The sequence below is a fragment of the Glycine max genome, chromosome 4 (assembly GCF_000004515.6).
Source record: "Glycine max cultivar Williams 82 chromosome 4, Glycine_max_v4.0, whole genome shotgun sequence".
Taxonomy (NCBI): Eukaryota; Viridiplantae; Streptophyta; class Magnoliopsida; order Fabales; family Fabaceae; genus Glycine; species Glycine max.
In genome coordinates this window covers 47,483,426-47,507,112 of record NC_016091.4, presented here as the reverse complement: position 1 = coordinate 47,507,112, position 23,687 = coordinate 47,483,426, and the positions used below count along the sequence as shown (strand labels likewise).

Here is a 23,687-nt window from a genome sequence, read left to right as displayed (position 1 = left end):
ATAAACAAATTCTATTGATTATTAAATCATTAAACACTTCTTCAACAATTAAAAATAAATAAATGATTTACCCCACCTATTACATTCTCAAATTCCACTTGCATGCATTGATTCACACATAATTTATTTGAAATCGTATTAATAATTACATTAGATGAATCTAGATCAAGGAATAGTGGTAATAATATAACCGTCATTCTATATTAGAATATGAATAGTTTCATAAAAAATATTAGAAAACCCAATAAGAGAAAAAAAAAAACATCTTTCAACAATTCAATTAAACTATCAAGACATGTTAGAGGTCACTAAGAATTGAATAAGTCTGAACAGATAATGGTTTTTTTTTTATCGTGAAAGAAATTTTCATAAATTTAAAAACCACTAGAAATAATCATAATAATTCATTGGCAAAAGAGTACATTAAATTTTACCGATCAATAAATTAATAAAATCAATTAAAATTTTTTTTAATACTATTCCTATGTGACAAAGTGCATCTTAAAATAGGTACTCCCGCGCATCATAAAGTGCTATTGATTAACCAGAGAACGACGGCGTTCCTTGCACGCAAAGGCGTCGTTTTAAATTATGCCGCCGGCGAAGAGGGGAAAAGCAAAGGCGGAGCCTAAGGTAACAACGCCGTCGGAAAAACCTAATGATTTTCCGTCTTGTATTCGGAGCGTGCCTCCTTCCTCCGTCGCTATAACCATCCACGCCAAACCTGGTTCCAAATCCGCATCCGTAACTGGTCTTTCTCTTTCTCCATCTCTCTATTTCGCGTTTCTTCGATTATAATTAATAAATGCGATTGTGGATTTTCTTTTCTTAATAAGCAGATATAAGCGATGAAGCGGTGGGAGTGCAAATTGACGCACCTGCGAGGGATGGCGAAGCAAATGCGGCTCTTCTCGATTACATCAGTTCTGTAAGTTCTGATTAAAATAATTTGTAGCAAAATCAAATGTTCTGTAACGATAGTTGCGGTGGTGGCAGGTTTTAGGTGTGAAACGAAGACAAGTTTCTTTAGGCACTGGTTCTAAGTCACGAGATAAGACAGTGATCGTGGAAGATGTAACCCAGCAATATGTTTTTGACGCTCTGGATAAAGTCTCGAAGCAGCAGTGATGACAAAAATGAAAACGTGTTTTTCTTTGTGCTTTCTCCACAATAAGTGCAGCCAGAGAATATGTGATTATCTATTTTCCCGTTAGAAGACTACTATTGCTCTGGCAGTGTTGCAGTGTAGAGTGGTGTATTTGTTTTATATATTTTGACAATTTCATGTAGATTTATGCTGGCTAGTGGCTATATTTGATGAGTGTAACTTTATGTGTGTTGAATATCATATATATGACTTATAATCCCTTAACATTTATAGTTGCCAAATGAGTTTTTGCAGGAATAGTTAAGGATTTGATCTCCACAACACACATTATTGGAGAGCAAGGAGGAGTCTTAAGTGTCATAAAGTCACAGTAGAATTATCTACCTACAAGGAATGATTTAATATATTTATTTCTTTTGTTGATTTTCGTTTGGTTTAGAGTTTTACAGAATTTTTTTAATGGAATTAATTTTGAATTGTTGGATGTAATTGCAAGATATGTTTAAATTACTTTAAGTCATATATTTACATTAGTGCCGGGATTAATTTTTCAAATAAATAGTAAGACATCTGTGCTGCGAAACAACATTGCCTATATTAATGAGGAAAGAAAGAGTGAGCGTATAATTCTCACAAAAAACATATACTCCAGAGTTTAGTCATAGATCAATAATATTTTGAGAGGGCTTATGAAATATTAATATCATAATACGAGAGGAGAATGATAACAGGGATAGATGATTGAAGAAGAGAAAAAGTAGTATATAAATAGGGATGGTATTAGAAATGAATGTCTTGTAAAATTTAGCTGTTTTTAGTGAGAGAGGAAGACGAGGTTGTGGCTTGCGATTCATTTATTCACCAAAATAAAATAAAACGCATTAATTCCTTTATCTAATTTGCCTCAATCAGTTCAGACCTGCAACATTTTGGCTTTTCAACTCCTTTATCTGATTTGCTTATTAATAGTTTTGGTCTTCTTGCCCTGAGGACAATGTCAAAAAAATTATGATTAACGCAATTTTGTAAATTTAAATGAAAAATTTTCTCCTTTTAGTTCCTTGATTAATGCCCTAAGGGCACTAGTCAACATTTGCCTAATACTTTTAATTCCAAAAGTTTGAAATCGTATATTCACAGCATAGATGAGTTTGATGGAAACAGAAAGCTCAGAAGGGAGTGCAGGCCTTCTAGAGCCTCCTGATCCCGATGTTCTTGAAATTGATCCCACTAATCGCTAAATTAGGGTATGTAATTGTGTGTTCCTTTTACCTTTGTGTGTTTTTTAACATAAAACCTAACTATGCATTAAAGTGATGGTTTTTTTTTTTTTTTTTTTGTATTCATAACAGTATAACGAAGTTATCGGCCAAGGAGCTTTCAAAACTGTGTATCCATTGTTTTTGTTTTCTTAGCAATGTGTTTCTTTATTATTTTGGTTTTTATTGCAGTACTTCACTAGTAATTTAATTCTTTTACTTCAAGGTTTACTGTTTTTCATATGTAAAATTGAAAAGACATTTGAAATGCCCTGCTCAGTTTAGAACATAATGCATAGCATTTTGTGGTTCGTGATTTTCATCAAGTATTTATTGTTTTAGTGAAATTTGATTCAAGATATGCATTTTTTCCCTTTATCTATGGTTAATTAGTTACAAGGCGTTTGATGAAATCAATGGACTTGAAGTTGCATGGAGCCAAGTTCAGATTGATGATGTATTACCGACACCAGGTGGCTTAGAGAGGCTTTACTCAGGTGCGTCTATTGAAGTCACTGAAGCACGACAGCATAGTAACTTTCTACAATTCCTGGATTGTTGACAAGCACAGAACTCTTAACTTGATTACTGAGTTGTTCACCTCAGGGAGCCTCAGAAAGTGTGTTCACTATCCCTTTTAAATGTTTTTCATTTCCATCTCATAGCTGTAATGAACGAGTACTAGTAGAAGATTTTTTCTGACTTATTTGCCTCGATGCTGTTTGATTTCTACACCAGTTATATTTACACGTATGTAATCCTAGTAGGGACCCCGGAGTTCATGGCACCTGAACTGTATGATGAACATTATAAGGAATTAGCCGACATATATTAGTTTGGGATGTGCATGCTTGAGTTGGTTACATCTGAATATCCTTACAGTGAATGTAGAAACTCAGCTCGGATATACAAGAAAGTTTCATCTGTGCATATTCTTATTGATAATATTCTTTTTCTTTAAGCTATTACTGGGATTCTATGGTCATATAATATTTAATACTGCAGGGCATAAAGTCTGTTGGTCTTTCCAAACTCAAAGATCCAGAAGTAAAATCATTTATTGAGAAATGTCTTGTCCCAGCATCTCAAAGATTGTCAGCAAAGGAGCTTCTGATGGACCATTTTCTCCAAGTGAATGGTTCACTGAAGAATCGTTGTCTTCCATTACCAGATATCCTTCTTCCTAAATATGGAACCTTCGAAAATCATTGTCTTATGTCAGAAGGTCCTGCCAGTACACGTGTTAGATCCATTTCAATGGATCTTGGTGATGCCAGTGAGCCGCCATTGACCACTTTACTTTATAATTCTGTTGATTCTGTTGATGATGCATTGCCTTCCCCATGTGTTGAGATACGAAGGTTGAAGGAAGGTGACATTTTTTCTAAAAGGTGAACAAAATGATGAAATGTCTGTATCATTAGTTCTCCGCATAGCTGATCCGAATGGTCAGTATAACTTATAGTAGATTTTTACTCTTAACAAAACCATGTTTATAATATATTGATAGAAAGTTAAGTTATCTGGCAATAAAATGCAGGGCGGGCAAGAAATATTCATTTCATATTCTGCATCAACAGTTATACTGCCATCTCAGTTTCAAGTGAAATGGTTGAGCAACTTGAACTTGCTGAGCAGAATGTTAAATTCATAGCAGAGTTAATTGATTTGTTATTGATAACTTCGCTTCCTGATTGGAAACCTTGTGTAGAGATTGATCATTTAGTTTCTTCTAATGGTAAACTAACTCATTCAAGTCAACAGAGACTCAAAATTAGCAAAATACAAGCATAGCTCAGAAGGTTCTAGCCAAATTGTGGCTGAAGATGTAGGTCTCTCTACCTCGCCTGGAAGACCAGCAGAAATGGAAAACAATGATAATGTGATTTGTGACAAGTTTATGTCTCGTGCAAACATTGGTCTTCGAAGAGAAACAAAGACAAATGATTTGTATTTTGAGAAACATAGGTCATACAGTTCTGCAACATCTGACTTCAATGATAAGCATTTTTCGACAGTTTCATTCATGTCTGCTAAATCAGGATTTACAGACTTTGACTTGCCTAAAGTTAGTAGTCAAAGCTCACTTACATCTGAATTCAGGGCATCATCTGATTATAGGAGTTTTCCATGCGTGGAAAGCAATGGTACGATGAATTTCTCTTGTCATCCCGTTAGTACTTCCTCCTTCTTTGAACCTGGGGATGAGTTGAGAATAGAGTTAGAGATGATTGAACAACAATACCAGGATGAAATAGAAGATTTATTGAGAAGAAAACAGCAGGACATCACGGAGACTACAAGGAGGCATTTACAAAACAATGCAAGCATAAAATAGTTACTTTTGCCTTTCTAGTATGTAATAATAACTAGTAGTATCTCATCCCTTCTCAATATCCTTTTAAGTAACAATTGCAAGTAGTGCGTTCTGGATGAAAAAGGTTCACTTATTAGTTATTGTGGCAAGCAATTTCCTTTGCAAAAATCTATTGAAAATTATCCCTAATGTCATCTTAACATGTGCCAGATGCATGATATGAAAGTAAAGCTAGAAAATCATCCCTAATGAGGTTGAACCAAGTGATCAATTTCATATGTTTACGCTACTTAATTGTTTTGCATGGACTCAAAATTTTAATCAGTCGGTACAATCATTTGCAAAGAAAAATACCAATAATAGTTAATCTGTTTGATACCTTCCTTAATCCCATGCTTGTGAAATTAGTAACACCTTATTTTTAGTTTCTAAATACGAATAATATGCAATACCTAATTAGTTATCGGAAGCAGTTAATTTTTTTAAAAAAGAAAAAAACTACCACATTGTATATTATTTGGATCCTGTGATAGGGACTTTTTTTTAAACAATATCAGACCTACAAGAGCAAAGAGTAGTGAAAGGCATCCTAACCAGGTTAGCACCCCCTCCACTGCCCAAACTAAACAAGCCACAAAATATATTAAGAAGAACCAAATACAAAGAGACATGGGGGACATAAACCGAACCCATGAGAGAAGGCTATCTGAACCTATAACTAGGAAGACTATCTTGTGATAGGGACCGGCCAAAACCATGGTATAAATTATAGGAGGTTGTACGTGTATCCTTCAGATAAATGTATTATTTGATCTCATAATAGGATCCTTAGATTGGCTTAATCTGGACCATATTGGTTTATATCCGACATGATAAAAAATACAATTACTAAAAGTATTTATTTATAATAAAAATTAAACTAACACATAAAAATATTAGTATATTATAAAAATTATATACTGAAAAATAATAAACTAACATGTGTGGGCAGTATCATACTATCATGGCAAGTCTCGGGGTTCATTTTCCTGAATTTAAAATATTCCATAGACATTTCGATATCAGACACCGAATTAGAGGATAAGGATGGCCTTCCTAATTAGAAGCGATCCCGCGGCTCATATTGTTCGTTGATTAATACTTATCGACCCTAAATATACAAGAAAACTATCTGTGTCTACAATAATATCTTCTTTTTTCTTGTGGTGGAACTTTTTTTTTTGGTAAATTCTTGTGGTGGAACTGGAACAATTATATGTTTAAGTGTGCCAATAAAATGTCATGGACAAAGGGACCGTAATTTTTGGAAATGAAAATTGAATAGTGAATACCGAGCAAAGGTGACTTTATCCAAAAGGTAAAAAAAATCTAGTATGAAGATGATTTAATTTAAAGATAATTGCGTCATAGGTGTATCAGTTGAGGTATGGAATGGGTATGGGATAATTCATTCAAAGGTTGTTTTCTAGATATAGAAGAGAAACAATATTGTGAACATAACCTTATTACCAAACAAAGAAGAAGAAAGAAACAATATTATGAACATAACCTTTCAAGGATTCAATAATAATCATGTTTATTTGGGGTTTGGGACTCCATTATTTGTAAAACATGCATTAACTAGGGATTCGTTAATTGATTTATGATTATTTCAGATTGAAAATATATTTCTTGGCGAAAACCACACAAATTAAAATGAGAAGTCCAATGATGAAAATACTGCAACATATATAGCGGTGGACAAAAATGTATTATATTTATCATTTATGTTCCTTCCAATGTCTTTTTCAGTGGAATCCAATGAAACTCCAATCAGTAGTCATTATCTCAGCAAGGTATCTATAACGCTGATAATACGTTTGGCTTTAATTATAATAGAATGTCTTCTACCAAAGAAGCATACGAGATGCCTTAAAAAAAGAAGCATACGAGAGATAAAAACACTTCAACGTGTAATTTTTTTAAAAAGGAAAAGAAAAGAAAAAAAACTGTATGCTGGAATATTAATATAACTTTTGATACGTATAAAATTTTTCTTTTACATTTTTTTTGGAATGAAAATCATTCAATAAGTTAATAAAAACTCACATCAATTTATTTTAAAAAAAGGCTTTAAGAGGCTGCAAAGTTTGTTTGGTTGAACTATAAACGGAGAAAAAATGTATTTATTAATATACCATACAAAGTTTTAAGTCCATCAAATTTATATTTCACTTGATTTTGAATTTAATATATTTTAGTTAAGCATATTTAAACTAAACTAAAAATTAGAATGACAAACTCCTCACGAGTAAAGAAATTAAATAAAAATGATTACTTTTTTTAATGAAAAGAAGTACAAGCAGCATCAGTAAAAAAAAAAAGAGAGAGAAATAACTTCTCCACGTGGTAATTTGAATTTTAGTTTACAAAAATAACTTAATTATCCAGTATTTATCAAAAGTAGAATAGTAGAAAACAAATTGATCAATGAATTTAAATATGCCTTTTAATTTATTTATCATAATCTAGCAATTTATATTTAAAATTAGTAATAATAATTTGCACAATAGATCCACATATACTATTTAAAAAAACTATTTTAAAAAAAATAAGAATGAGAAGATTAAACACCATAAGTAAGGATAAGACTCATAGACTCGAGTCTTAAAGTTTTTGGTTAAAATATAGTGTTAAATTCACTTATATGATTGTTCGAGATCCATTGGTTTCTCTCCACGATCCTCAATCTCACATCAATTGGTATCAGAGTCAAGTTTGACTTGGTGACTGACTCAAATAGGAAATGACAATGGTGAATCTATAGATATAAAGATATTTTATATCGAAAGTCTTCCTCATGGGTGAATCCATACATGGAGGTCAAGTAGCAAGTTCCACAAGTGTTGGAGTGGTGCAATGTATTAGAGCATGTTGGCGGCAATGGCTAGACAAGTCGAGATAGTCATGGTTAAGTTCTAAGGGCTATTATTGGATACTCATGAATTGAAAATGACTTTCACGGTAAGGGAGACTACAGTAGTGTCGAAGGAACTCGCACCTAAGGGAAAGATTATTAGATTATATGTGTAAGATGAAGTCTCGCATCAAGTATAAATGGGAAGATTAAGTACTATATAAGTGAGAATAAAACCTATAAACCCGAATCATAAAATTTTATATTAAAGTGTGGTGTCAAATTTACTTATATGATTGCTCATAGGCGGTTAAATCTCGCTAAAAATACTTGTTTTATTTTATTTCTAATTAAAAAAGTTGTTTTTTATTAGTAACTAATACAGTAAATTAAAACTTGTTGTAAATAGGACATTCACAATCCATATAATTAATATTTAACATTTATAATTGAAAAAATTATTTTTATTTAAACTAAATAAACCATTTATTTGGATTAATATGCCGTTGTAACTTGAAAATAATAAAATTTCTAGGATTTATTCTCTTTATACATAGAAAGAATTCGTTATTTTATGTTTTTTTTAATTCTTTTATAAGACTTTTTTTTATATTTTAATTAGGTCAGTTTTGTTTGGTTATAATCAAAATATAATATTCAATTGTTTGTATTCCTATTTTAATTATTTCAACAAATGATTTTTTTATTTATTTTGGAAATCTCTAATAAAATTTGTTTGTTATAAAATAGAAGTTAATTAAATGTTCTCATTAATATGATATGAAATAGTTACACTTATCACATAGCCAATTTAGGGCGTTATGTATTGGATATTAACTCTTGAACTTAGTTCAGTGTTTTTATTCCGAATAATTTTTTTGTCTAATTAACACTACTCAAACATAAATATTTGAATTGTTTAAAAATATATATATGTATATATTTGTCAATGATAAAAGCCTCATGTAGTAATATACTATAATACAGTACACCACTGGTCTGGAAGATACATAATAATCCTCCTTGAAAGTTTTAGATCAATTATTGAACTGAAATACAGAACTAATTCATATGCATAATTTCCTGAAAAATTAATATATATATATATATATATATATATATATATATAATAACTAAGAAAAAAATCTAAAAGAATGTAAGACACGCAAGCGGACCACATAATTCTGAAATTCAATTGCATCAGATACTAACTTACTTGAATAAAGGTGAATTCAACGGAGTTGGTATTTAGTGTCAGTCTACTCTACTTGTTTCAATGACTAGTGTAAACGTTGATGTGGTTGATCACTTACATGATTAAGCTTAAAATTAATTCTCCACATTGCATAAAAATAATGAAAAGAAGTTCCAATTCATTTGAAGAGAAGCTTGCAGAATGCTGATTTAGAGGAATAGTTGTACAAGAAATTAATACAGCAAATGCATGCATGTGTGGTAATGCTATACAGTATAATACTAGACGTTTTCATTAATGTACATCAAGAATGTTGGTATAGAAACTCTGCAGCTTTGATCATTCATCATTGTATATATAATAATTGATCTATATTCCAAAAGTGCCCCCAAAAAATATAGAGATTTAACATACATTATCTCCTTCAAAGAAATGCAGCTAATAGATCATATCATCATTCTAATACCATCCCTAGAAAAAAAATAACATGTCATCATCAAACTCCCTCATGCCCCAGTGTACATCAGTTAATTAACCAGTTTGCTTGAAAAGAAATTTGAAATAAAAACCCTAAAGTCACCTTTAGGGTGATCTCCAACTTTGTAGGCCAATGTCATTGTGTTTCTTTGAAGGAGAGGAGAACGGTATGTGTATCCTCTTTGGCAAGAATCCAAAAAAGTGACCCGTGTGCTGAGACTTTGGCTTCAATTTGAAGACGTTGGTGGTTCTTGATCCATGACCGTGCCCCAATATGCAGAGAAACAAGACCAGCAAGAGCATTAGAGTTTTACGTCTCCTACTACGTAGAGCTACCATTATGTAACAAAGTGGTGAAGAAGAATGAAGAGTGAAGATGAAGTTTTTGGGGTGGTGACTATAACTACGTTTTGAGGAAAATGAGGAGGGAATGGCTTGAAACGTGGGCAATTAAATGCAAAACTGTGAATGTCAGAGAAGAGCCGGTTGGTTTTTTGTTTGAGAGTTCATGTGGGGTGTAATTTGGCAGAGAGAAAAAAGCAGTGGGGGAAGATTAAGAATAAAGAGATTGAGTCAAAGGAATTCGGATGCTTCTTCAAATGTTGGAAGCTTTTTGGGACGGGCCCTCATGGGATGGGATAAAGTGATTATTATAATGAAAAGAAAGGAAAAAAAGGTTATATTTAAAAGGAAAAGACATATACATCGAATACCAATAGAAACAAAGGAAAGCAAAAGGGGGTTGTATTAACATTATCACATTATGTCATCTATTTTGTGGTTAGGTGAATGTTTTGGACCCATAGTCCGTATTGATGACCTGGTCAAGGGTGCATTTGTTTGCTGGAAAACAAAATTAAAAGAAAATAAATAAATAATAACTAGGAACAGTTTTAGACCCGCTCAATATAGGAAAAAGAACTTGTCCATACGCTAATGATCGTGCCTTTTTTTTTTGAAGCTCTCAACCCATTCCCCTAATTAAAGGTGCTACTGCATTGCCTTGTCAATGTGCACCTACAGTAAGTAAACTACTAGCTACCAACTTTACGTACACTCGGATTCTGACCTCAAGGTTTCCTCCATCTCCCCTCCCTGTTCCGATCATCAGCAACAGCTACGGCTCCTATTTGATTCCACTACAGTTTATTTTTCACATTTTGTTAATGAGAAAAATCATTAGGTGTAAGGTTGTTTTATTTTAACTAATTATTTTTAATTTGAGTTATAATTATGTAACTGTATAAAATATTCATAAAGAAAATACTTATATTTATAATAATTCGACCCTTACTCGTAGAAAATTTTCTTTCATAAAGAATATACAAGGGGTTTGTTTATACTTATTTATTTTGGAAGACTTCTGAAGTCTGCATAAACAGTTTTTAACATTCAGAGAGTACTTTTCTCAACATACATTATCTGAAGTTTGAACGTGAGTTTGCCAGTGATTTAACAAATAAAAAGGACAACAAAAGTGTATTGTCAAACCCCAAGCGGATAATAATTAAATGAAATGACAGAGCTTTGAGGTGGACCATATCTAAGCTCAGCCCTTCATTAAAAGCTACTGTGGACTGTGGAGGCCTTGGGGCTCACTGCCTCAATAAACACATGCAACTTTCAAAGTATTTTCCCCACTACTCTTTTTGTTTTGGGTGGGGGCAAGAATCTTCCATTGATTCTAATGCAGATTTCAATCTGTCTAATGAAGTTTTTGACAGAAAATTAATTTTTTTTCTTCATTATTCAAATACTGTACCCCTAGGATCTTTTTGATCGTATTACGGATGATCTTACTTTATGCTTAGTCTCTTCGTAATTATGAATTTTAAAATTGTGGGACTGTATATTCCTTCGATACTAGATTCTCTTAAATGCTTGCCGACCCTTTCATGTTGCCAGATAAGCATCCCATCCTCAGTCCTTAAGCGAACTTAATTAATTGCTTGCAATACAAATCCAGGGATCTTAGAGCAGCAACTGGGATCGCGTATGATAGACTGTTACGAGAATATCACGTATGATAATATTTGAATGTTATTGAACTAGATTTCCATACCTATTTTATTTGAATGTTCTTGAACTAGAACTCCAGACACTAAAACACGATTTGGTTACAAGAACATATACACACTTTAAATTGTAAGTTTAAATTCTTTATACAATATCTAATATAGATGTGTATCTGACACATTATTACACACAATTAACACTATTTAAGTGTCTCTATTTCTTAGTTGAGCAGTCAGCGTTTATGACACATCACTCTGCCATGTTTGACTATATTATTACTTCCTCACCACACCATCTTTCTTCCCTTGAAGTTTAATTGCCATAGAAGATCAAATTGAAGGTGGTCTACAAGGAAACACTTGGGGCTCCATGTGACCATATAACATTTACTACTAGAAAAACAGCTTTTTATGACACAGTATCTACAACGATTCTGTAGAATCACCTTAAAATGTCAAACGGTGACAATTTTATAATTAAGACAATTATAATTTAAATTTACATTGTAAAATCTACGATGGGCAAAAGGAACCATCGTAGAATGACACCTAGTGGCAATTTTGTAACAATAACGACGGTCTTTGTTAATGACCGTCTTTGTGGCGTGAGTAAAATAAGTGCCCTAGGTCACGCGCGCTTGTCCGATCGAAAACCACATCAAACTGCTAGTTGTTGCCCTGTGTTGTGCCTCTCGCCCTCATTAGCTAGGCCTGAGTTTGCACGTTTCGTAAGTACGAGTCATCCCTAGCTTGCCTGTGTATTCAAACAACTATTTAAATGTGTTTAAAATCCCTTGTTCCAGTTGCAAGGGAGTTGTTTTGCCTTCACAACTTGACCTTTTTTATCCCATCTTCTGTTGTATGGCCCTCCTGGCACGGGCAAAACATCAACGATTCTTGTTGTGGCACGCAAACTGTATGGTTCACAGTACCAAAATATGATTTTGGAGCTCAATGCATCCGATGATAGAGGAATTGATGTCGTGCGCCAGCAGATTCAAGATTTTGCTAGCACTCAGCTTATCATTTGGGTTGTCTTCTCTGCCTTTTATCCCCCTAGTTGTAACTTCTTACTATATAGTTGTGTGTACTGTTTTATTACTGTAGTAAATAGTTCTTTGTAGTTTGTGTCGTTGGTTTATCTATGTTTAACTTGGCTGTCAAATTTGATATTCTTTTGAGTTACTTTGTTTTTATGTGGTGATTGCCTTAGCTATAGTGGCCATCTATGTTATTCACTATAATTGAACTTGAAAGCTTCAGAAATTTGTTTGAATATGCTACCCGTGTTTGCTTATCAGTGTTGCTTGCTTTCAAGGTTCTGCTCTTATTAGTGTGTTCCTACTTTCTATACTAGTCCATTGGTCAATTCTAGAGATTCTAGTGAATAAAAGTCTTGATGCTTACGTTGATTTGTGTATGTATAATGAAATACTCCAGGAAAAAGGGATTTTATATTCAATAGTTAATACTGATAATTGAATCATAGGTACAGACAGAGATATAGAAAGCGCATGCAGGTCCAACAGTTCTAAAAATATAAGACCTGACTTGTGTGTGCATGTCTCTGTAACTTTTTGCACAGTTCAACTGCAAGTGTTCCAAATCCTTGAATCATATCAATTCCTTTTAGTTAATTAGTGTGCTCAATTTTTTAACACAAAACTATGGTTCACTTTAGATTTTAAAGTTATTGAGGAGCCTTGTCCCTGTAGATAAAATTTTGAAAGGAAACCAATAAGCTATACATGCAGTAAAACTCACCATTTGATTAGGACATTGTCTCTGAATTTGGAAATGGAATTATGATATTGGAAGGTGCTAATTCCCGTGAAACATATATTAAATTGTTTGTACATGCTAATCCCCTTCCTCTAATGCATCTCACATCTGTGCCCTTGTTATTGGATAATCACTCCACTACATTGTTAATTTTCTATAAACATTTGCAACGTTGTAATTCAGTTTTTGACTTAATAACTTCCAATATGATGATTGCCATTTTGTAATTTGACTAGGCTTGATGTTGAGGACAGCGGCTTAGCAGCTTTTGTTCGGCTTAGCAATGGTGATATGAGAAAGGCTTTGAATATTCTTCAGGTAGTTTGCTGAAGGCCTTCAGTTTCCTTATATGCAAATCTAGCTCAGCTAGTCCTTTTTATTTTTATTTTATTTTTCAAATAAAGGAGTAATTATATCGATTATACCAAATCAAGTTCCAATTTGGACATGAGTACTATACTGTTTCAGTATCTTCCCTTCTGCTGCTTACATTGATGCACACATTGAGATGTGTTTAGAACCATACACTTGTATACATGAATGCTTACATGGAATCATATAACAATTAAAAGTAGGGAAATTCGGGTCATAATTGGTGAAGTCTTAGAGATGGCAAGTATTAATTCCGGTATTTTTACGATGATTATGCATGTTACACGATCTGAAAGTATAAAACTCTTGAATGACTTCTATATTGCAGATTCTTGCTTGAAAACTTTCAACTTTAATGGCTAGCAATATACATTACAACAACATTTATATCCTTATGCCATTAGGTGAGGTCAATACTGGGTGTTTTGGTTAGAGTATGAGTACTCATTTTCACCATCGATATGATTAGCTTTTCTTTAAAGTTCCAGCCTTATCCTTGCAATTAAAATTAGTTGTAAAATGTCTATTACAGATTCACACTGCCACCATTTTTGACATTGAAGAACTTTGAAGGATTGGACCTTGGAAAGATGGACAACGTCATCACAGAATGATTTATGTAGGTTAATTTTCTTTTCTTTATCACTAATTGAATTCTTGTCATGATCCTTTCAGGCTGATGACTCTGGACTTGCTTCATATGTTGTGGGTCAAATTGATCGCACTCTTAGCTAAAAGTAGGTTAGATGATGCGTCAAAATCGATGTAGAAAGATGAAAATAACCGATATAAAAAGTTTGTTTTCTAGTAGTGATTGGCCATATATCACAATTCACAGATTAAGATTTTCGAATGTTTCTCAATTGGCCCTTAGAACCAATCCAGCAATCATAGACTTGTATTTAACCAAATAACAAACTGAAGTTAATTTGAGGGTCCTACACTCCTACTTGAAAGTTGAAAAAGAACATTAATTCAAAATGGACAAGGACGATCGTGGGGAAGTATGCACGGCCACGTCCCTAGACTTTGTATTTAACTAGCCACACATCAACCAAAAAAGTCTCCTTCGAGTACCATTCATTTGATGCCATTCTAAGATTAAACCCCACCAAGTTGCAAAGCTACCTATGAAGATTATAATGTGTTGCATCACATTTTCCCTTTCCTTTACCTTTCATGGATTCATGGAATAGTACGTTTTCAAGGAAAAAGTTTCAGACCCTCATCTACCCTTGACAATGGAACTATGTGCCTAAGATCATTAAGACAGTGAGAAATTAAAGATAACCATACCAGAAAATAAAAAAAAATGTGTTAATTGTCTGATGAACGGTATGATTGTGACTTAATTTAATTTCTGGCCACAGCATTTATTTGTGTGGTACTTGGCTTTTAGTTATTGTGTGGAAAGCATCTTTAATCAGATTTTGCGGAGATAAATTAATGACTTCATTGTTTAAAGAGGTGCCATGCCTTTGAGTTTGAGGGAAGGAAAACATACATAGAACATGCATCATAGTTTGTTCTTGTAATTGTAGCCTTGTAGGTAGTTTTGTTGGTTGAAATTAAATGGAAGCAAGTAAGCAGCCCTATGACGATTCGTAACAAATAGTATATGCTAGCAATTTTTAATTGATGGTTTTGTTTTATTTATTTATTTAACTGGATCGGCATTGGATTAATAAAAATGTTAAAAATGATGTTTTAAATCAAATTGATTTTAATTCATGAAATTAAATGAAGCTAATTCACATATTTTCACTATTAGGCCTGCTAGCATGTTATAATTGAGTCGGTGAAGGAATATAACACGTATAAAACACCGAATACTCGTGGTATATGTCATCAACGGTGAACTCTACAATAATAATAGAGCCATTGCTATTATGTATTTTTTTTTTGTCTTTTGTGTTCATTCACATATTATTAACTAATTATTCTCCTTTTATGTGATCAATAAAAAAAATTACAATTTTAAGATGGATTTTTATTTAGTTGGAGCACGGTGGAACAAGCATATTTTTTTTTTTTAATGTTGTTCCTGTAAATAAAATATTTTAGTCAATGTTGTCATGGACTATGTTAAGTGTTGGCACAAGTAATTAACCATGATGATATCATCATTGTATTACATTCTCATACAAAATTGTCATTTCATCATAATGATGTTATCAGTGAGTAAGAGAGGAAAAAATGATATACTTTTAGGAAGTAAAATTAAAGTGTTATATTTTCAGCAGCTAAAAACAAAAAATAAGATATTTATAAGGATTAAAAATAAAATAAATAAATAAAATATTTTCAAAGACATATTTATAAAAAGATATTTAAATATTAAATTAACACTTAATTGATAGTTGATATGATTAATGACCAATAATCTAACAACTAAAATTTAACAATTATTGACAATGATTGTTAATTTTTTTTTTCTTAATTCTCCTATTTGTTAAGGGGAAAAAAAAGACTTTGACTAATATAAAATTCAACTAAAAAATAAATAAAATCTGAAAAAAAATTATTTTCACTAACCAAGAATGATTGATAACTAATGGCTCACAAAGTAACTTGGCTTTGAAATGAGAAAAAAAACATTTTGATAATGAGATTTAAAGATACAAATGTAAGATTTAAGGATTGATTTAGTCACTTTCTTAATAACCATTCTAACCACTAAAAAAACATGTCACTTTTTTTATAATTTCAATCTTTGATTATGTTATTGTGATGTAGTGCTTTTGATAAGATCATCAAATAACAATGTCATTATTTATTGATGTAGGTGATGATCTCATCATAATGACATTGTCACCGTTATCCATGTAAGTGGTTAGCAGAATCTAATAACATTAGGAATTGAAATAAAAATAAATAAATTTTATAAGAACTAAATTAAAAAATAATAATTTAAAAAGCCCTTATGAGTTATGCCAAACAACTGAGTTTTAGATCATGCACAAATAATAATAAATCTTATTTTAACTATTTTATGCTTTTTTTCCTCTGATAATATAATGTTTCCATTTTTTTGATAAAATATGTATTTGGCTCTCTAAAATTTGAAGTGTTCATTTTAAATCTCTCTAAAAAGTTTCATTTGATTTTAGTCTTTCTAATTTTAAAATATTCATTTTTCATCTCTCTTAATTAAAAATGTACCACTTTTGAACTTTAAAATGCTTTAGATACTACTTATAAATGGTTATTTAGACCGTGCATAAGATGAAAAATGGAAAAAAAAAGTTAGAGGGAAAAAATGAATTTTTCAAATTTTAGAGGATCAAAAATATATTTTACCATTTTTTTAACATAAATCCTTACCAAAACATTGGAAATCGGATCAATTAAGTTTTTAACTAACCACTTCAAAATTCGAATCCTGAATAAAAGTTTGACTTTCCTTAACTTTTTTCGTTATTCCAAACCTTATTATTAAAACACACACATCTTTTTGTTGTAAAAAAAATAATTGATAAACATTCCCATAAAAAATGTAGGAAGATGATGGACGGGGATTTAGTATTATTTTAATCATTGTGATGATTATGAGCATTCAAAAACCAACAAGTTTAATGAAGTAAATTACAATGTAACTTTGATAATTATTGTATCATTTTTATAATTTAATATAGAATATAATTTTTATTGATCTAATCATAGAATTATATCTATATATTATCAAGATTGTTTGTGTCAAATTTTATCAAAATTAAGCAATAAATAATCAAATTATCTATATTTTAGTATATTTTAAAATATTTATATTACGTTGACTTTAATTTATATAAATAAGGTAACGATTAATTTTTTATTAATATGAAATTTTATATATATAATCTATATGAAAAAAAAATTTCAATTCAATTATGAGTTTTAAAAAAATATTATTCAATTCAAAGTTATAAAATAATGTAATTGTTGATAAAGTTATATCGATATAATTTGATTTATTTTCTCTCTATATTTTATTAGGCTTTGAATAATTATATATATCAATATTTACTATTATCCAAAGGTAATATGACCCTGTTTCATTTTTTTTCTGTTCGAAATACAGGAAATGATTTACTTATGAACATCAAATTATTTATAAAAAAAAGAGAAAAAAAAAAAAAGAAAGAAGAGGGAGCCGGGGACTGAAGGCCGTTCCCGAAGTAAGGGGTAATTTCACTAATTTGGTTTGATGAAGCAATTAGCAAATATACAATAATTCATTTAGTTTAACCCCAAATAAGAATTGTTTAGAAACTGAATTGAAGACCGTTGAGTCAAATTAAGAAAGGTTGCTTGTTCCTAGCTAATGACTAGACCTCCCCGTCAAGTAAGCTAAAGAAGAATTACACGTTTTTTGAATTTGAAATGATGACTTTGAACAAAGCTTGGAATATGTGAACAATTTGTGCACTAGTCTTACTGGAATTGAGTGCTTGGGTCTAATACCAGCCTGTATGATGTCTCAAGTCAAGGAATTTGTGACCAGCACCATGTATTTTTGTTCTTTTCCTTTTTCAATTTCATTTTCTTCACCACAATTAGCTTAAGCAAATGTACCACATGATTACAGGAATCTAAACTGGTCTACTCTTGAATGTTCAAAGGGTTAGACCTCTATCCAACTATGATAAACTAAAAAAATCATATTGATGTTTCAACATTTTCAATTTATTTTGTAATACATTTTTTAAAATCAAGTTACTATTAAAGACACCAAAATTTGTCAGTTTACACTTCGTTAATTGGTCACGTAAGAAGCAACTTGCAAATTACTGAACTCACTTTTATTTCAACTTTTCGGCGTTAAACTTATACAATTTAATTAACACGTTTTTGTATTACCCTAAGATTTATTATAAAGATAGATTCTATATTGAATCTAATTTTATTAAAACTAAAATATTAATTATATTTCTTAGTTCTTGTACCACAAATTTAATTGTAAAAAGAAGAATAAAGAGAATAATAAGGACAAATACTAATTCGTCTGATCAAGTAACTATTTGTGTCTTTTAAGTTTGATACTTGGAGGGTTGTGGATCACCTGATTGAGGACTATAACTTATACAATCAGTTGAGAGAAGACCCTTACATCATGTTTGTAGAGATGAAAAAAAATATAGAATAAATGAAAATAAAAAAAATGACAAATGAAAGTAGATGAAAAATAAAGTAAAAATTAAAGATGAGAGACAGAGAAGAATGAAGAAAAATGAATAAAAATAAATAAAAAATAATACAATAAATTACACTAATTTTAAAATTATTTCTCTTCTAAATTTTCTTACCAAATAACACTACTAATTTCTATCTACTCCCCCTTTTCCTTGTGTTTTTTTTAAGGGATTCCCCCCTCTTGCATTTTTTCGCTATCAAACAAAGGCTTAATAATACACAACTTTTCTCATGGGTCGATCGACCTACATCTGTGAAAAAAAATTGATCCACAATTGTAGGATTGACCTAATACCACAATTCACACGTAGAGGATCGATTTAAATTCTAAATATTATATATGTTCCTTTTATTTGTCACTTTTGAATAAACTTTTTATTATTATTTACTTTCTTTTTAAAACTTCAAAGATAATATTTATTACTATTTTCTTATATCTTATAAAAAAGAAACAAACAATAATATATATATATATGAAATATCAAAATAATAAATATGTCAATGATCTAATTCAGTTGATCAAATAGAGTGTATGAATTATTATAAATTTTTTATATTATCTTTGATTTTCATTGAGGAAGAACTAGTACCTTGGTCCATGAAGTTAGAAGTGTACTCTTTTATCATTATACTTAAGTATTCATTTAAATATTTTGTATAAAATAAAATATTAATATAAGTTTTATGTGAAAATAATTTAAAATTTAAAGTTTATTATTTTTATAATATTATAATTATCTTTTAAAATATAATATATAAGATTAAATTTAATTTTTACAATATGTACATTTATATAAATTTTATTTTTATTTTATATATTATATTTATATTTTAAAATAATGCTTGTGATTTAGTGACAATATTTATTTTTATCTATATTAAGATATTTATGTTATTTATTGTAATGTGGATAAAAAAATAATATAATAAATCACATACATAAATATGTTAAAAATAAAAAATATTATCATTTTATTTAGTTAGTATCTTTATTATATAATTTAATTCTTTAAAAAAATATGTACTTGATTAAATAAAGTAAAATATAAACAAAAAATACTATTATAAGAAATAGCAAGAATATCTTAGTACAGGTAAAAAAAAATATTACCATTAAATCACATATATAAATATTTTAAAAGATAATAAAATACTTTCATTTTATGAAATTATAATTTATATAAAAGATACATTAAAGATAAAATTTATATTATATATTTATTGTATAAAATAAGTTTTGAATAGTGCGATAAAAATAGAAAATATTATAAAAATATAATATATAAGATTATAAAAATATAATAAATTAAAAAAGAATAAAATTTCAATTTTAAACTATTTTCGCATAAAATTTATATTAATATTATATTTTACAATAAATTTCCAAATGGTAATGTGTATAGTGTTAAAGGAGTGTGTCGTTCACTCTAAGGATTATGATTCTAAGTATTTTTCAAGTATTTTCTTTAAAAAAATAAAAAAAATATTGATTAATTTTTTAATTTAGTCAACATTTAAAATTTAACCGTTAGATTTAATAAAATAGAGGATAAATTTGAATTTAAACCTAAAACATAGGTAGCATGACTGATAGAAAAAAGAAAGAAACGAATATTATTATAAAGAAAAAGCATGCAAATGCTGAAAACCCAAGGTTATGTTTGGTCAAATTAATTTCACAATAGAAGTCCTAGTCGTTGAAACTTTTGCACGCCCAAATCCGAATAATTCTCGTGTCATTTTCATGCAAATCTACGTAATTTTGGTCTTTGCACCAATAATTTGCTGCTTCTACGCTACCTAACATCAAAACTATTTTAGTTAGACCTAAAATTTATCAATTCTCATGGATAATATATTCGATAAAAATTGAATCTATAATCTTCTCTCATAAATTCAGTATCTATTGTTAACTGAATTACGTTCTTTAGATATTTATGTGCTCTCTAATATCAAAGATTAAAAATCCTTGTCTTAAAATTATTAATGCAAGAGTATTTCAAAAAAATAGTTGTAACATTTTATTCTGTTCAGCTAACTTTTTTCTTTACTACTTTTTTGTGAGATTGTTTTAGGGTTTAGGTATTATAATTATGATAATAAGAAAGGTAGACCATATGAACGTACTTTCCAGTTTCTCCACAGTTTCTTGCGTGAAAGTAGGGCTAGCTGTAACGAAGGATCGATGATTCTTCTGCTGTATAAGGTGAATCTCAATGGTCTTGCACTCTTACTAATGTGTGCAATGGGCCGAATAGCTTTTCCTCTTCTACAATGATAGAAAAATATTTTGTACTAAAAAAAGAGTGTGGTTTCGGTAGCTGCGACTGCTATCTGTATCCAAATCCGGAAGAATTCAAACATGGCCTTTGTTTAGTTACTTCATTACGTTCAAGAAGAAAAAAAAAGCTTACCCCTCCTCGATTATAAGAAAAGAATAGACACATTTTATATCTATTAAGGAGATTCTTTAATTTCATTAAACTGGGTTATTTTTAATTAAAAAATAACATTTTTTCTTAAATTATTCCTCATTAAATAAGACTGTTAATTAAGATTTAAGATTTATTTATATTTAAGAAAAAAATTTAAAAAGATTTGTTGATTATATTCGAGACCAAAGAGAATGCCTCATTACATTACTCTCCTATATTTTTTTAAGAAAAATTATTAATTATATAAATTATATTGGTAAAATAATTATTTTTAATAAAATATATTTATTAAGAGTTATAATGTACTAATTGTAAATTATTAATTATACAAAGTGTAGTATTGCTTTCTTAATTTTTAAAAGTTAAATACTAACAGGTGTTCTTGGAATATTCATTAAGAAATTAAAAAATAAATTATTAGATATATAAAATTATATTGTCCATAACTTTTTTTTACAAATTCTCATAATCTACCTAATAAATACTTTTTATTTTTAATTCTTCAACCAATATTTAAAAACACTAATTAGTAACATCCATTTTAAAATACTGTAACAAATATTTGAAACTAAATTAGAAACATAAAAAAATAGAAACCTAAGAAAACGTGTAACTTGAGTGAGAATGAATGAACATGAATTTCACCTTAAATGCATCGGTTAGGAGTTTGAGTTTTAGCACTAGTGTGTTTGTGTCTATGTTCTCTTAAATGCAACAACTCTTATCCTGCTTTGTAATTTTTGTATTTGAAAATGTATTTTTTTTCATTCAACATGATTCTAAGCATTTCGAAACATGCTATAGGTCGTTTGTCATTTTTTTAGCAATAACAACGCGGTTTTTATAAATAAACCAATTTGGTGCTTAAGTGAAGACTACTAGTCCAATGTACCTGCACTTTTAATGATGCTAATAGAATAATAGCGAGCTTCCGGAACTGTGCGGGTATGAAGTTCCGGAGGGAGAAGTGACTTCGGGTTAGGATTTTAATTTAATGCACATAAAGCAAACAATTTGTTGAGAAAGAAAGAGACAGAGTGCCGCAAAATGCTGAAATAGGGTTGCTTTGCTGACTGTAATGGAACTTTCTCTTTCAATTAAAATTGTTTGTTTGCTAGAAAGGAATGAAAAGGATGGGATTCCCAATTGAAAAAGAAAGAAATGTGATAAAAGAATAGAGAGGGAGACATTATAGGTTTGATCACTCCAATCCCTACCGCATACATGCAAATAGGAATTAATGCTTATAGGGCTCTAAACAATGCCCACCCTCCATTATGAAATTTTGAATAACCTCATCAGATTTGTTAAATCTTGATATAATAATTGAGAAAAAGTGAACATATAGTTTACCAGATCTACATCAAATTATAGTTTGTCAATTGCGATAAAGTTATTAATTGTTTGCTCCATTCAGCTCCCTCTAATTTTATTTCTGATCCAAATACAACAAATGCACGCTACTGGATTTCAAGCATTATATGTTTCAGCCTTTATTTTCTCTTTCTTTTTAGTAAAGAAAACTACGATGCACCTAATCATTTACCAGTGACTTATGGCAGCGCATAAATTAAATCCGCATCACCAAAATATTTTAAGGCGAATTTTTAGTTAGTTGGTGTATTGTTGTAATACATACACCTATGCACCTAATATATGTAAAATTCTCCATATTTTGGAACGTGGCAGAAGTTTGTTTGTTGGGAATTGAATTTTGATTTGGGAGAAGAACGTGGATTGCCGCACGAAGCAGTACAAAGAAAAAAAGATGGGAGGGAAAGCATGGTTCCCAAATTTGCCCTCTTATGTTTATCATAGTTTTTGGATAGAGAGAATGAGCAAATAATAGGGAGACTGAAAGGAACTAAAATCTAAAGAGACAGATAACTAAAAGAGGCTAAAGAAAATAGTTACGGCAGAGATCCAAATCCTTTAATGACACATATTAATAACTCTGATTATCATTTAAAGAAGTAAAATAAATGTAAATATTTTATAAAAGTGTTTATTATATTTAAAACTATAACAATTATTCAATAAATATTTTTGAATAATAAAATATAATAACATGTTTCAAACTCACTTTTTTTTAATCTGCGAATAAAGAGATTAAATAGAAATGATACATGGGATACCCAGAACCATATACAAGAAAAACATAGAAACCTAAATCAAGACATCGAACTCGTCCATCTTTAATTTGATATGATTATGTTTGCATATATCTCAGATTGAGTTATTTTTATTCAAAAGTTAGATTTAAAGGAAAAACCATCAACTTGATCAAAATAGATCTAATTGGATTTCATGGCTAGTTAATTTTAAATTTATAAATTAAATTGAATCAACCCAATATAGCATCGGATTAACATGTACAGACAGTTGAATATATAAAACAAATTAAAGGAACTTTATAATCTCTATTATTTGTGTGTGTAACTTTACAATATGTATGTCATGTATACGCAACATGTTGGATTAAGTTGGGTACTCAAATCTTCAAAATAAATAAACTCTATAATCTTTATTATTTGTGTGTGTTTAGAAGGCATCATGTAAGATGGCAGAGTAGTACAAGGACCACGGTTTCATCTGTTTGTATTCAATACCATAAGAAGACAAGCTTAGTAATGAGTTAGAGACAACCACTCGTAAAATG

At 30.1% G+C, this 23,687-nt stretch overlaps 1 protein-coding gene, 1 long non-coding RNA gene and 1 pseudogene across 5 annotated transcripts; all 3 read left to right on the top strand.

Moving 5' to 3' along the window:
- The first annotated feature begins 471 nt into the window (after positions 1–471).
- On the top strand, positions 472–1,447 carry LOC100527290 (uncharacterized). Of its 2 annotated transcripts, none has more exons than XM_014774336.3 (3): positions 472–751; positions 840–928; positions 982–1,327. In XM_014774336.3, exons 1-3 carry the CDS (start codon positions 592–594, stop codon positions 1,126–1,128), a joined length of 396 nt encoding a protein of 131 aa, XP_014629822.1. In that variant the 5' UTR covers positions 472–591; the 3' UTR covers positions 1,129–1,327. The 2 variants fall into 2 exon arrangements, with proteins under 2 accessions (XP_014629822.1, NP_001237633.1); NM_001250704.2 differs by having other exon boundaries at positions 536–751; positions 997–1,447.
- Positions 1,448–1,681: 234 nt separating this feature from the next.
- Positions 1,682–4,807, top strand: LOC100781519 (probable serine/threonine-protein kinase WNK6; annotated as a pseudogene). Its single transcript, XR_005891020.1, has 7 exons — positions 1,682–2,355; positions 2,461–2,498; positions 2,761–2,986; positions 3,106–3,201; positions 3,250–3,292; positions 3,373–3,815; positions 3,908–4,807. The product of XR_005891020.1 is annotated as a probable serine/threonine-protein kinase WNK6 (transcript).
- A 7,078-nt stretch (positions 4,808–11,885) lies between these two features.
- LOC102668857 (uncharacterized) lies at positions 11,886–14,271 on the top strand. 2 transcript variants are annotated; one of them, XR_001388066.2, is made up of 4 exons: positions 11,886–12,298; positions 13,286–13,367; positions 13,750–13,825; positions 13,954–14,271. It is a non-coding gene; the product is annotated as an uncharacterized lncRNA (long non-coding RNA). The 2 variants fall into 2 exon arrangements; XR_001388065.2 differs by having other exon boundaries at positions 11,886–13,367.
- Positions 14,272–23,687: the final 9,416 nt, after the last annotated feature.